The sequence below is a fragment of the Heterocephalus glaber genome, unplaced genomic scaffold (genome assembly GCF_053883595.1).
Source record: "Heterocephalus glaber isolate CG9 unplaced genomic scaffold, H.glaber_assembly_v1.0 deba00001481, whole genome shotgun sequence".
Classification (NCBI taxonomy): Eukaryota; Metazoa; Chordata; class Mammalia; order Rodentia; family Bathyergidae; genus Heterocephalus; species Heterocephalus glaber.
The window spans coordinates 44,647,157-44,663,619 of NW_028258317.1; the positions used below are offsets into that span (position 1 = coordinate 44,647,157).

The following is a 16,463-nucleotide window of genomic DNA, read 5'->3' on the forward strand; positions in this document are numbered from 1 at the left end:
GCCTAAGCCACCTTCTGTGATCCAGTGCAGGGAGAAATGACTGAGAAGCTAACGGGCACCACATGAAAGAAGCCTTTGGCGATGATGCATCTGTGACTCCCAAAGCCCGGGGCCCAGACATGTGAGAAAGTGGGAGCAAGCCCCTCGGAGGGCACAACCTCTGCCTCCACCTGCCGGGGTCACAATCCACCTCCAGCTGCTCTCTATACCCAGGGCCCCATCATGGTCCATATCTGGGAGGCAGGATTTTTCGTGGACACAAGCATGCAAGTAAATCACACTCATCACAAGCAGAGCACATGCCCTGCCTGGCCACTGCACAGGCACTCTGTGAGGGGATGGCAACTGGCTCAAGCTGAAGAACAATTCTTGGCACTTGGAAAAATCCTACTGTGAACAAAGCCCTCCCACCAAAAGAAGGTCCACATTAAGGACCTAAGATTAAGAAGATGTAATGACTTAGTCTCAAGAGAAAAGCTTCTACGGTGGAAAACAGAAAGGATTATGCGGGGGGGGGGTGCAAATAAAAACAGAAAGAGAAGCTATTTTTAATGTTTCCACAAGTACTTAATCCCATTGAGACTGAGAGAGTGCTTTTATTTATCTGGTCACAAAGCTTTTTTCATTTCAGCTTCTTCACAAACAAGGTTCAAAATTTCAGTAATTCTGACCCAGGAATTACTATGGACACAAAGAACATGGGCTGCAGTATCTACTGAATTTTATAAAACTTAATTTTCAGAAATACTTCATAGAAGCAATATACAATTATTAAGTTATCGGCCAATTTTATTCCATAATAAAATTGCAATTGTAGTATGTCCAAATGTGTTTAGAAATGACAAGGACCTTCACACTGAGCTACATCCCTAGCCCTGTGTTTATTGTTACACTGAGACAGGGTCTCACGAAGTTGCCCAGGCTGGGCTCAACTTGCAATTCTTCTGCTGCAGCCTCCCAGAATGCTGGCATTACAGACGTGTGCCACCACACCAGGCTACGATCACTAATTTTATGGATCTAATTGCTAATCTAATTTACTGATCTAATTCTTTTTTAAAAAATAGAACACATTATATTACTCATAAAATCCTTTAATGTAGAAGCATTAACTCTTACTTTGTAGAATGTGCTACATTTTTTTACTATTATTTAAGTGAACTTTTTTGGGGGGGTACCAGGGATAGAACTCAGGACCTTGTGCTCACGAGGCAGGCATGAGCTAAATCCCCAGCCCTAAGTAATCTACTTAACAGCATGAAATCTCTAGTAAATACATACTGAAATAAACTGATTTAAAATTAGGATGCAAATAAAAACTGTTATAAAATATGAACTTGAATTTCTCTGCCCATATCCTAAAAATCCAACCTAAAGTCAAAGATACATTGTCTTATGTTCAATTCATCTTAAATGCAAATTATACAAACAACAAATCAATTTTTGAAAGAGTATTATTAATATACCTTGTCAAAAGGAATCCCATATTTCTTCAATACTGATGGAGAAATCAGTGTCATCTTGTGGCGAAGAAATGCATCACACCCTTGGGAGCTGCTTGGGAAAAAACCTAAATAGAAAAAATAAATACGAAGAGCATTGGGTCAATTAAGATACAAGTTAAGATAGTATGCATAAATGCGTATATCTTAAGTTTCAGTGTTCCTACCGAATGGCAGCTTTGTGCACATACACACTAGTTTATTACCAAAAAACCTTCTCACTAAAAATTAAGAATCAGAATTCTTAAAAATTAAAGGATTCATTTTTACATCATTAAAGAATAAATTTCCTTACAGAAAGATTTACCAAGAATTGTCTTCATAACATATAAAATTACTAAACTTTAGGAATCAATTTTAATTGGAATCATATTTGGATTCAATGTGCCTAATAGCTGCTAAAAGGACAAATATGGAATCGGGCTGTGAAAATCAGTGAGCACTGTAATAGTGGAGGCGCTCATCTTCGACTCCTAGAACTTACCCGGAAGTGCTCACCCAGAGCCTTGTATGCCGCACACGTCTAGCAGCTTCTCACCTTTCTCGATTCTTTCTAATCAACTTAAAACTGCTACTAACATCTGATGTTCCACAGACAGTGGGATAATTAGTTGACAACAACTAACTGAATCTTTCAAAATAATTAGAAAGGCTTTTGAATGTTCCCAACATGAAGAAATGATAAATAAATATCTAGTGATAAAAATGCCAATTACCTTTATCTTATCATTATACATCCTCACACTGTACTACAGAAAAATGTACAATTTCTGTCAATTAAAAATAAAAATATACTTTTTAAAAACTAACTGCTGGGCCGGGGATTTAGCTCAGAGGTTTCGCCACCTGCTGCTCGAGGCCCCGAGTTCGATCCCCGGTACCAATTAAAAAAAAAAAAAAACAACTAACTGCTGGCCAGCCGAAGATTTAACTCAGTGGCACCACGCCTGCCTCGCAAGCGCAAGTCCTAAATTCGATCCCTGGTACCAAAGAAAAAAAAAACTGCTATTAATTTTCTGAAATAACTTTTTGGACGGCATCCATCGAAAGCTCGGGAACCTGCCTCAGCAGCCTGTGTGGGGGCGCGCACGTGAGTGAGCTGGACACACAGCCACCCCTCCACTCAGCAGTGCCGTGTGCACCAGACCGAGTAAGTCTGCAGTCTCCCTGCGACAGACCCTCGCTAACCTGTGATGGAGGACAAAAATGAAAATAAGCGTCCTCTCTCAGAGGGTGGGTTATCCTGCTGACTAGCAAGGAGCACAAGAAAACACCAGCGGAGAGGAAGGGTAAAAGACAGAGGAGACTCACACTGAGAGAACACAGAGGAAGAGGGGAGGCAGCAGGAAACACGAGTGATGCGTGCGAGTAGCGTGGGAAGAACTCCAGATGCTCCTCCATAGCCAAAATGAAGGGTAGCTGCTAAAAATGGAACTTAAGGGGCCCAAGGATTTAGCTCAGTGGTGCAGCCGCCTGCCTCGAAGGCACAAGGTCCCGAGTTCGATCCCCAGTACCAAAAAAAAAAAAAAAAAAATGGGGCTCCCGCCAGTGCAGCCCAACCCAAGGGAGCCGGGCAGGGCCCCTCCGCTGCAAAGACCCTAGGGCTCTGCGCAGACCCCGCCTGGGTGCGGGTTGCCCAGGCCCCTGCGAGGGGCGAGGAAAAGTCGGGGTTGAAGCCCCGCTGCGCCGGGGCCGCCATCCCTGAAGAATTGTCAGGACTTAGCACCGGATTTTGCTATTTGTGATCCTCTGCTCCTCACCCTAGATGCATGCCACACCCGCGATTTACCTCGAAAATCTGAACTTGGATTAATCCATAAATGAGTGGTGGCTTGGCTTCAAGTAAGAGCACAGTGTATGTGTCCAACTTGCCCTTCTCCCTGACAAATAACGACTTATACCGGATATTTTCCAAGTATGGCAAAGTTGTAAAGGTTACTATAATGAAAGACAAAGATACCAGGAAGAGTAAAAGGGTTGCATTTATATTATTTTTGGATAAAGACTGCACAAAACTGCACCAGAGCCATAAACAGCAAACAGTAATTTGGTAGAATGATAAAGGCAAGCATCACTACTGACAATGGGAGAGCAGCTGAATTCATCCGAAGGCGAAACTACTTTGATAAATCAAAGTGTTATGAATGTGGGGAAAGTGGACACTTAAATTATGCCTGTCCGAAAAACATGCTTGGAGAACGTGAGCCTCCAAAGAAGAAAGAAAAAAAGAAGAAAAAGAAAATTGCCAAACCGGAAGAAATTGAGGATGTAGCAGAATGTGCAGAGGAAGGGGAAGACCCTGCTCTCAACAGTCTCAGCCAAGCCATCACCTCCCAGCAGGCCAAGATTGAAGAACAGAACAAATGGAAACCCAGTGCAGGAGGCCCCTCAACATCAGAGGACTCATGGCGCCCATGGATAAAGAAGATCACATACTTCAGTGATGAGGAAGAATTCAGTGATTAGGGTTGTATAATGTAGATGTCAGGAAAATAAAAACCATCCACAGTACAAATTATTTGCATATAAGAACACTTAGGACCAAATAGTAATTTTTTACCATAAAACAGTCCTTAAAAGATGAAAAATAATTTCTTAAATTACCATTTTTCGAGCTAGGCGTGGTGACATACTCCTGTAATCTCAGCATTCTGGGAGGCTGAGGCAGGAGGACTGCAGGTTCAAGTCCAGCCTGGGCAACTTAGCCCTACCTCAAAATAAAAGATAATTTTATTGTGTATGATCTTGAAATATAAGTACGGTGGTTTTGTGTGCATGCAAAAAAAAAGAGATAATTTTAAGTTACACTGAGGATATAGCTCAGTGTGAAGGCCTTGGATTCAATTCCCCATATAGAAAAAAAGATCATATTTCTACCTTGCCTTGGAATACTACAGACTTAACATCTCTAATCTAAAAATCCAGAATGCTCAAGTGGAAAATTTCACACCATGCAACTATGATTCACAGGCAACATGAAAACTACTGTATCCAATTGCTTTCAGATTATGTACAGAAGGCATTTATGAAGTGTAAGTGAAATTCATGCTTAGACTGAGGTTCCACCCAAAACATATCACATTCTGTATATGTACATATTCCAAAATACTTCTGGTACGAATCTTTTTGTTTGGTTTGGTTATGAGACAGGGTCTTCCTATGTAGTTCAGGCTGGCCTTGAACTCGCTATGTAGTAACCCAGGCTAGCCTCAGATTTAAGGTGATCCTCCTGCTTCAACCTCTGAAGTGCTGGGATTAGAAGGAGAGTACCACTGCACCTGGCTGGTCCCAAGTATTTGGAATAAGGGATACTTTGCCTGTACTAAAACTCAGGATTTGTTAGTAGTAATCAAACTTGAAAAGAACTAATTTTAATAAAAACAAAAATACTACAATGGTAATCCTTTTATCTCATAAAAAGGTATTCAAATTTGAAAACTTTACTGTAAATGCTTTAGTCATGTCTCACTAGTTTATAAGTACTTCTGAAATAAATTCAATCTTTAAAACAAAAACTTCATATGAACTGAAAAAATAAGGGGTTTAATAGTACTGTTAATAAACTTCAAAAATATGTTGTCTTTAAATATGGGTGCTTCATCGTCTTCTTTCAGCTTTCTCCCAGTCTACATGTATGTAAGTTATAAATATCCACAAAATAGCCAGCGTGGGGGCACACACCTGTAATCCCAGCACTGGGAGGCTGAGACAGGAGGGTGCCATGAATTCTAAGCCAGCTTGGCCTACACATAGAGTTCAAGGCCAGCCTGAATTACAAGGCAAAACCCTGCCTCAAAAAAACAAAAAAGGAAAGAGGAAAAAAAATGCATACAGTATAAAGTAGCTCTAAAAGGCTTAAAGCCAAATGAGACATACTTATCTACTTTGCCTATAATACCAAATTCTGTTTCCAGAAGCAACTACTTTCCATTACTGTTTTATATATATGCACTTCAATAAAATTCCTAAATTTCTGTCAACCAATAAAAGGATAAAGGAGGATTTTCGAACCCATCATACTGCCCCCATTGCCTTACTCCACCTCCCAAATGTGGCTATGCTAAAATTTCAATTAGGGCTGTGGATTTAGCCCAGTGGTTCCGCTGCCTGCCTGGGAAGTGCAAGGTCCCGAGTTCAATCCCCGGAACCAAAAAAAAAAATTTTTTTCAATTAAATCCATATTTACTGTTTCTGTTCTTTGTAAACAATCTTGTAAGTTTTTCATGTATTTATTAATGTTTTTTTGTATTTTATGAGTAAATCTTCCTGTAATTCAAAAAAAAAAAATGGGACTTAAGGAACTCTATGGCTGACCACACACAACCACCTCAAGAATGTGACCAAATCACCACCACTCATTAACTAATCATAACATTTTAATCTTATGTGAAGAATTTCCCAGGAATATTAAGTAAATAAGCCTTTTGTAAAATTTTGGTTGACTGAGGGGTTTTTGGTTTTGAGACTGGGTCTCACTATGTAGCCCAGGCTGACCTCGAACTTGCAACCCTCCTGCTTCAGCCTCCCAACTGCTGAAATTACAAGAGTGCACCACCACAAACAGAATAAATAAGACTTTACTGATTTCCATCATAGGGTGTCTGAGGCAACAATGCATTAAAAAAAAAATCCAGTCAGGAGCCATTGGGGTATAAGCAACCACCTGCTAAAAATAGTATATTCTGATTAAGCATCTGTACCTAAAGTTTTTTTAAAACAGAGAGAAAATACCCCCCAAAAAATGTTTGACTATGGAAGGATCAGAAACACTATCATTCTCTATAATAAAAACTAAAGGCATAGTTTTGCCCTATGTAGTCACTTGATGCAGTCCTCTGCTTATGGCTACTATTTATAATACATAATATGAAGCAAAATATTAGCGAATGGACAGTGGCACACTAATGTAAAAGTCATGTCTACAAACACAGTCTTACTGCAAGACTTACACACACAGGCAGTGAAGCACACCTGGGCAGTTACCAAATGCAAAACCCACGGAAACATTTTAATAATACAATTCAAACAGATCTATCACACTTTTGAAATCTGTAACTTTGTGTAATACTAAATGAATTAAGTTTTAATTTTAATTTAATTTTTAAATCAATGAAGAAAGAAGAGTGTATTTAATTTATTTTTGATATGGATTTGTAATCAGGACCTTAACAATGTGGAGATTGGCTGTAAGTTAATTTAAATTGGAAAACCACCAAAGGAAGGTAATTTGCAGTATATTAAGAACTTCATATTGGTTCAGAAATTATATTTACAATGTACCATCAGAATTATATTTTACATCATCTTGGAAAATGTTTTTTAACCACCACAAATTATGTACAAAACATGTGTTTTAAAATGAACTTTATCTCAAAATACTTGCAGCGCTACATGGCTCATACTCTAGTTCCATGGTCTACAAAAATTATCTTATGCAACACATAAGCAAGCTGATATAACCAGATACTTTTTGATATAAAAATGATACTATTTTTAAAGATTCAAAACTGTCCCAGTTACAGAAGGTTAATAAATGAAAAAAGTAGCTCTGGAGTCATCTGTATGAAAATAACAAAATCAGATCTCACAGGAAAAGTTATATGTAACTAAAAATTCCACTTAGGACTATCAAGTGTTTTTCAAATCACCAATTGCAGAGACAATTCAGCATGCATCAAAAATTTTCCAAATAAGTTCTTAAAATATGCCTTTCTGAATTCATTTTGCATAGCATTTATTTTATTAGAGGTCTTTGAAAAAATTTCTAGTTACAAGAAATCTCTAAAACCTATCATAACTCAGTGTTTACTATAATACTCCGTAAGAGTTCCCAACTTAACAGGTGTCTGTCTCTATGTCTCTCTCTCTCTCTCTCTCTCTCACACACACACACACACACACACACACACTCACACACACCAACAGGACTGCCCATTCTTTTACACTCCTAAGGACAGGAAGTTCAAAGAAAGACAGTGCTGTGGTGCCCCTCAGCCATGTGGTAGCACCAGCCCACCGCAACACCTCATTCGGCCCACCACCAAGTACGATGTCAACTGCAAATACACAGAATGAACCTGGCACATCCTTCTGTGGCAGCTCCTTCTGTCCTGTTGAGTCACTTGGTTTGCTTCTAGAAAGTGTCATAGAGGAGCACAACACAAAGTCTGCGTGAGTGCTGGGTGTGACGGGGCTCCACTCTGACTGCACAGGAAGTTCTAAAGGATGATGAGAGGCAGCCTACACTGAGGAGCAGACCACCCCGTGGGGCTCTATCAGTCTCACCCAAGCCCTGCTTACACGTGTGCTCAACAAACAAGCTTGCCTGTGCATCAACTCTCCTCCCTACGCTCCCAGAACACACATGCACACACACACCTCACATACACACACACACACACATCCTCACTGTAGTAAGTGGCAGTGCTGTTTTATTCTTAAATCCTCAAATTTTTAATTACTTGAATCTAGCTTCACCTTTTCTCCTTGTTAAGAACTTGGGAGTTCAGGCTTGCAGACAAGACTCCAATCATGACTCTAAAACACTCTTGTGGCTTTTACTAGTCACAGAATCAACCAATGCCTCAATGTATCCACCTGTACAATCAGGGAACTACTATTACCTTCCTTCATGGGTTCTTCTGGGAATCTAATGAGATAATTCACACAAAAGGAAGCCTTGGTCAAAAGATGGAAACAATCTAAATGTTCATTAACTGATGGATGATTAAACAAAATGTAGTGCATCCATACAATGCAATATTATTCAGACACAGAAAAGAATAAAGTACTGATACATGCTATACATGGAAAACACAAATAAAAGAAGACATAAAATGTCATTTTTACAATATACTACTCCAGGTATATGAAACATCCAGAAAAGGTACACACATAAGGACAACACTAGTTACCTAGATGCAGGGTGGGATGGGGAGGGTTGCAGATAGGGAATGGATGCTTAGTATTTAGAGTTTCCTTTGGGGGCAATGAAAAGGTTGTGGACTAGATAGTAACACATACAATATTCTAGAAAATAAAACTGTAGGGAGAGAAGTTAGATTAGTAGTTGCCAGAAACTAGGGGTACAGTTAGTGGCAAAGGGGAGTCAGGGAACTTGGAACATGATCTATACCTTCACAGTGGTGGAGGCTACTCTACTGAAGACATTTGTCAAAGCTCACGAAACTGTATTCTTAAAAGAGACAGGTGTTTTGTTTTGTTTTATTTTATTTTCAAATAGAAAAAGTACCAAGAGATGGAGGGAAAGGGAAGGAAAGAAAGGAGAAGGGGAAATTAAAAAATTAAAATGTGTAAAGTACATTTCCCAATTCTCCATAATGAATGTAATCATTATGTACTGCAAACATGTACTAATAAAAATTAAACAACAAAAAACACAAGCACAACAAAAGATGGGTTTTACTGTAAGCAAATTTTACCTGAATAAATCTGATGAAAAAAATTATTAATGTTTTTTAAATTGTCTAAGAACAGAGTAGATGTAATAGGTATGCTCTTTCCTTCAGATGAGAATTTCACATTGTCACCTGTTTTGCATTTTATAGTACATTAGCTATTACTATTACTAGTAATAGCTATTACTATTGCTTTTTAAATCCAATCTGATACGACAGTTTACAACAACAAGCTGTTGCTTTAAACCACCAAAATTTTCAGCCTTGGGGAAAGATTTTAAAAGCCAAAGTTCAATGGCACTTTATTTGGTATATAAACACTAATTTTGAGAAGTTGACAATAGTCACCACTTAGAAAAAGAGGAAGAAAGAAAAAATAAATGTGTAGATCTACTTCCACAACAGCAAGGAATTTTACATATCATTTGAATACAGTTGAAATTTACCAAAATATAGATAAATATTCATAGTTTTTATAATGGTTTTGCAGTGGTTACATAACTTATGTACACTGGAAGTAGGATAGTGTCTTCAATAAATGGTACTGGACAAGTGGAGTGCTTGCCTAGCACACATGAAGCCCTGGGTTCAATCACTAGCACTAAAATAAATAAATATTTAAAAATAAATGATGCTGATAAAACTAGATATCCACATGCAAAGGATGAAATTAGACTCTCAGTCTGTATAAAAAAAATCAACTAAAAATGGCTCATACACCTAAGATAAGACCTAAAACTGCAAAGCTACTAGAAAAAAAATACAAGGGAGGGCCGGGGATTTAGCTCAGTGGTTACGCTGCTGTCTCGAAAGTTCAAGGACCAGAGTTCGATCCCCAGTACCAAAAAAAACCACAAAATTTCTCAAAAAATACAAGGGAATCATCACTTAAGACATTCATATCACTTAAAGACATCCAAAGGTTTTTTTGGTAAGGCCCCCAAATCACAGGAAACAAAAGCAATAACAAAAAAAAAATGATTTTATATCAAAGTAAAAAGCTTCTGCATAGCAAAAGAAACAATCAACAGAGTGAAGAAGCAACTTTCAGAATGGGGAAAATATTCATCTAACAAAGGAATAATATCCAGAACATACAAAGAATACAAACAACTCAAAAGAAAAAAAATCTGATTAAAAAATGAGAACGTAATCTGAATAAACATTTCTCAAAAGTACACACATAGAAGGGCCAGGGATTTAGCTCAGTGGTTCCATCACCTGCCTCACAAGCACAAGGTCCTGAGTTTGATCCCCGATACGTTTAAAAAAAAAGACATGTTTAAAGAATTTTGGGGCTGGGGATTTAGCTCAGTGGTTTCGCCACCTGCTGCACAAGCGCAAGGACCCGAGTTCGATCTCCAGTACCAAAAAAGTACACATATAGAGCCGGGCATAGTGGCGCATGCCTGTCATCCCAGCACTCAGGAGGCTGAGGCAGGATAATCACTGTGAGTTCGAGGCCAGCCTGGGAGACATAGTGAGTTCAGGGCCAGCCTGAACTACAAAGGGAGACCCTGCCTCAGAAAAAAAAAAAAAAAGTACACATATAGATGGCCAACAAGCATAGGGAAAAAAATGCCCCTAGTACTGAAAACAAACAAAACAAAAACAGCAAGACATTAGGAGGCAGCTCAGTGATAGAACATAAAGCTCTGAGTTCAATCCCCAGTTCTGCAAAAAGAAAGGGAAAGTATACCCAAAAAATGCCCAATTTCACAATATTAACAAGGAAATGTAACCCAAAGTCACAGTGAGATATTATCCCAGTTGGAATAGCTATTACCAAAAGGGCAAAAATAAATAAATAAATAAATAAATAAACAAACAAACGCTTGCATGCATGCATGCAAGGACGTGAAGATTTGGCAATCTTTATACACTGTTTTGAAGAATGTTAGTACAGCTATATAGAAAACAGTAATGAGGCTCCTCAAAACACAAAAAACAGAACTACCATATGATACAGCAATAACATAATTTGGTATCTATCCAAAAGAAAAGAATTTATTACATCAAAAAAATACTTGCATTCCCACATTTATTTTAGCACTATTCACAATAACCAAGATACAGAATCAGTTAAGGTATCCATCAATGAATGAGATTTTTTTAATGTGATATATATACCTAATGGGTTATTATTTGCATGAAAAACAATGAAATCCTGTCATTTGTGGCCCTTTAAGATGGAACTGGGCATATTCTCACTCATGGCAGCTAAAAGTTATCTCACAGACAACGGTAGGTAGAATAATGGTCACTGGAACTAGGAAGGGTAAGGATAAGGGAGGAGAGATTAGATAATGACACCAAAACACTGCCAGATGGGAAGAGTTACTGCGGGTGTACTGCAGCACACTTCAGTAACTGTATTCTAAAATAATTTATATTTCAAAGTAACTAGAAGAGTCCAAAGTTTCCCAGTACACAAAAATGATAAATGATGGAGGAGATGGAAATGGTAATTACCTTGACGTGATCACTACACATCACATGCATGTGTTGACATCATACTGTGCTCCACAAATACATAAAACTATTGTCAATGAAAAATGAAAAACATACAACTACCATACAATACTAGGGAAAAGAAACAAGATGATATAGGAAATTCTATGGGAAAGAATATGTATACATTTTCACACGAAGTTTCTTGGTGCTTATTCATGAACCAATGATCTATTTTCCATGGGAATCTTTTATGTTCTACCTATTTCCCTACTTAGATGTTCACAGAGCTGGCCTCTTACGTGTTTTCGACAGTTGGTGGAGCAGCTGGTTATCTGGGACCTGTGCCCAGGCTCCACTCTATTCCAAGGGTCCCATATTCCATTCATATTTTACTGACTGATAGAATTTTCTAGGAGGAGTAAAAGAAAAAATTCACATTCATACTGATCTTAGGATCAAGAAGCATGGTCCTTTTCCTAAGCAACTGGTTTATTTTTATCACGTGAGCATGGTGTCTTGTGTAAGAGGCAAGTTTTTTTCTATTTCAAACTGGTTGCAGAAAACTCAGAGTTAAAATTTCCACCCAGCTTAACAGATACGTAAGCCATTACTCACATGGTTTTTTAACTCCATCCCTGAGAACATTTTTTATCTCTTCTCACTTTTTCATTCCTTGACAGGTCATATGGACAATAAATGTACACATCAACCAGGGATCCCCAGGCCAGATGCACTGAGATCAAACAGGTCAGGGTCAAGCTGACCAGAGTTTTCCTGGCTGACTATCCACCCAACGTCACTCTCCAAATCACAGAAGCCTTCATTCCCTACAGAACCCCTCGCTGGCATTCTCTTCCTGAGTTCTTCCTCTCTGTTCTTACTGCCTCTCCTCAGAACTACCAGGAACGTAACTGGATATAAAATATCCAAATATACTTAACACATAAAGAGATATCACTGACATCAAATTATGGGGAAATTAAGTTCACTATTCTTGATGTGACCCAGTAGATTATTAGATGCAAATAAACATACCCTGATACACACTACTCATTGATCTCCATGCCTAAGGCATGAGTTAGACATGAAGGCAAAGGATATATGACTGGTCTTCTTCATTTTTTCTGGCTTACAGGGACCTTTAAAATTGATCATTTATAATAAGGACTATTTTATTTATAAGCCTTTCAAAACCAGGCATTTTAATATAGTATTTTCAGATCATCCACTAAATGAATGCTTAAGGGAATAATATTTACCATTTTGAGAGCTAATAAAAGTAATTCCTAATTCCAAGAGTGAGGTATAAAAACAAATCAATTTAGAATCGGTTCATAAAATTAAAATGACTTGTTATTTACTTCTGGCTTTCTATTCCCTTGATAACTATGGCTCACAATCTGTTTGGACCAAAATCTCTTGAGGTATTTGATTATGGCTTCCCAGAAATCTGCATATATGCACAATTTTGAATATTACTTCAGGAAATACCTAAAATGCCTGCCTGCACTCCACCCACAGATCTTTGGGTACAAGAATCCCTGAAAATCACTCTAAGATCTGCTTCGCAGGCTTTTTTGTTTTCATTAGTACATGTTTGCAGTACATAATGACTGCATTCATCATGGGGATCCACAGGCTTAAACTTAAAGACTACTAGGCATTGAAAGGGGAAAAAGGCTGAGGATGCAGTTCAGGGCTTGAGCACTTGTCATGCATGCACGCCCATGACCCTGGGTTCAATCCCCAGCCAAACCAAAAGAAAGTATGCACTCATAAGGATGAACTAAATTAACTCTTCATAACAATGATTCTTCTGTTCCCTTTTACTGAACACTGCTTTTTTAAATAAGATGACAGCCAGACACAGTAGTACAAGTCTATGTAGTCCCAGCTACTCACAAGGCTAAGGCATAAGATCCCTTGATCCCAGAGTCTGAGGCCAGCCTGAGTAATATAGTGAGCCCCATCCAATAAATAAATAAGTAAACAAGGTCTAACAAAATTTCAAATGAAAAGATAATTTTTTAAAAAATAAATAAATAAACTGGGTAATAAGTTTGTAATCCCACCACTTAGGATATTGAGACAGGAGGATTGTTGCAAGTTAGGCCAGCCTGAACTGTATAGTGAGATTCTGTCTCAAAAACAGAATAGAGAGGTAAAGGGATACAGTATTAAAGCTAAAGTACTTGTTGTCAGTATTTATAAGTATCTCAAAGAATCAACTCACTTTTACTGTAATGTTGCCTGAAACAACAATCCTGCTAATCATTCACACATCCAAAACTGGTTACATAATGACCTAAATCCCATACTTTTTCCCAGTGACCAAAATTTTCACAAATGTAAATCTTTTTAATTTTATTTACATTAAGAGACAAATGGAACACATTCTCTTTCACAAAGGCTTTAGATGCTCTCCCAATTTAATCTCTGTTTTGCTTAATGTTAGGGCAAAGATACTAATTCCTAAAACAGATGAGATTTAGACATTTCAAAACTGAAATCTTCCAAAATGTCATTCATGATTTAACATTATACAATCTCTATTCTCCTCCATATTTGCAATTCAATCATATCAAACCAAAAATTAAGAAGAATGCAATGGCATTATTGATGGACATAACAAGTATAAAAATTGCAACAATTCTCTTGAGATTTCTTTTTATTACATTATGTCTACCTATTATTGAAAAAAATCTGTGTAAATGAGAAAGCAGCTGAAGGGCAAAATCAAACTCCTGACTTTATTAGATGCAGGCCTAATATCTTCCAGATAAAAGATTTGTAGGTGCCACAGTCAATCAAGATTTCAATAGAAACCAAAGATGAAAGCACTCGTGCATAAAAGGCAAGTGTGATAATTATGATGTGCAGACAAGATAATGGAAAATACTTGAGCCCACTTTTCATTTTATGCATCAAGTGCTGCCTTGACCTAGACAGTCATTCCATAATGCTCCATCACATTTACTGCATTATTTTATCATTTTAATTATTTAGCAGAATTCAATTAATTTGGCTGGCATCTGGTAAGTGGCTACAAATCCTCCGCTCTCTTACAAGGTATTTTGCCTGCTTTGTTTCTCAAAATAATGCTGCAAAACAGTTTTAAAGTTCTTGTTCATCCTTCAAGTTTACTAACCTCTTACTGATTGAACAGTTGGCACCAATTTTCCTATAACGTCATTTTCAGACAGTTTATTTCAAAGTATTAATAAGCATTTTACATCACATATTTTAATGTAACTCAAAACGGCAAAGTTTACATTGGCTTCATTTTAAAAGTTCTCTGGTGGTAAGCTTAATAGAAAATGGTAGAATAATTATTACAGAGAAGACAGCTCAGCATATAGCTTTAGCACAAAGTTCACTGTCTATGTATTTAAGGATTATGGTAATCGTCTTCTAAGCTCTGCTCTAATCTATTATCTAGAACCAGGACTCATCCACCTTAATATTCATGACAATAGTTCCTAACAAAGTTCAAGACTACAATTGCATTGCTATTATTACTATAATGTATTACATTTAAAAAAACACTGGAGCTTATAGTTATTAGCCTGTCAAAATTACAATAATGCTTCTTGCAAATGTGATACTGTAACTATCCCTTCTAATATTCTCCTGTAATCTGGGAGAAAATAACTTTTAGATACCATTAATAACTTCCATCCAGTACTGTCAAGTCAAAGAATGGGGTTTCTCAGTGTCCCCGTTTCAGTATTAAATGAAAGAATATATAATTCAGAGATAAAATCCCTTTCCTAACAGAAGGCAAATCTAACATACCAATGAAACTTAGATCAGTGCCTGACTAAAGGGCACTTCTCACTCAGGATTCAATCCTGTATAAACTCAGAATGTCTTGCTCCTCAGTTAACTCACAAATGGAATTCAAGTAAGTCACTACCAGCCTATATCTCCTGTGGGCAGAGTGGCTGGCAAAACAGAAGATAAGGATGGTGTGGAGTGGGTCTGATTCTTCTCCGTATGTGTAATGTTACCTGGCAAAATTTTGAGAGGAAAAGTCAGGAAGGTGGCTGCTTTTGCTGGCACTCTGCATACATAAGCAGACACAAGGTAAAACCAGCAAGAGACCTACCAGAGGAAATGATGAAAGCCATTAAAAATTAAAGTTGCAATAAAGTTAATCCTGCCAGTTCAAGAAGACAAATTCTCATGTGGAACAAGTTACCCACAACATTCACATTTATACTTCCATAAGAACAGTCCCAGGCACAATGGGCCACAGAGAAACTGCAGATCACAGGTGATATGACACAACCTTTCCAGGAAGTGATACCAAAACAAAAAAAAAGCAGTCATAAAACACCTTCATCTGAGACACTGTGAGCCACAAGGCTCTTTGAAAGGACATAACTTAAAGAAGTAAAAACATTATTGACACAATACTGTTAAACACTTTGTATAAGAGAAAAAAATCAGAAACTGCCAAAATAGATTAAGTGCAATTACTTGTAGATTATACAACAGGAAAAATATTCACAAATTGATGTGAAAAAGGTTAATTTTTCTTCAAATTAGAGAAATATTTAAAAGTAACTTCAAAAGAATAAAACTGACAAAGTGATATTCTACACTTCAAAATGTCTCAAAAGTAAAGATGCTATCAAAGTGAGAAATGGAAAGCAGTCTTACCTTGAGCTAGTCTTTCAAGTCGTTTTCCATGCTCCGGGGGTATAGCATACCTAAAATGGTAAACACAAATAAAAAGTCTAAGTTTATAATTTTTCAGCTAGTATCCTAAGGGTATCTATTCCTAAATGTCATGTAAAAAGATTCAACACCAAACTCCCCTTAGATGAACTGACTGGAGAGTAGAAAAGCAATCAGCCTCATATCCCTTGACACCACATGGAAGAAAAATTAACTTGTAAATTGCCTATTTAAATCCACCCATCCTCCTCTCAAATACATCTTAAAGATCAGAGAACAAAGGTCCAAGGCCAGTAAACTACTAAGCTATGGCCTTGTCCTCAGCTGGGCATGGACTCTCCCAGCTCTCACGCCACTCCAGCACATGGGGTTGTTTGTGGGGACATGGTTTGTGTTTTGAAATTGG

General features: G+C 37.7%; 1 protein-coding gene and 1 pseudogene across 12 annotated transcripts in view; one reads left to right on the forward strand and one right to left on the reverse strand.

Moving 5' to 3' along the window:
- The window catches only part of Kdm4c (lysine demethylase 4C), a 453,670-nt gene that overhangs the window by 301,914 nt on the left and 135,293 nt on the right, over positions 1-16,463 (reverse strand). For all 12 annotated transcript variants that reach the window (XM_013069708.3, XM_087183467.1, XM_087183465.1 and 9 more), the window contains 2 exons: positions 16,040-16,089; positions 1,467-1,570 (listed from right to left, as the gene is read on the reverse strand). In XM_013069708.3, coding sequence (XP_012925162.2) covers positions 1,467-1,570; positions 16,040-16,089 — 154 coding nt within the window. The remainder of the gene's footprint in view (positions 1-1,466; positions 1,571-16,039; positions 16,090-16,463) is intronic.
- Positions 3,280-3,968, forward strand: LOC106008824 (zinc finger CCHC-type and RNA-binding motif-containing protein 1 pseudogene; annotated as a pseudogene).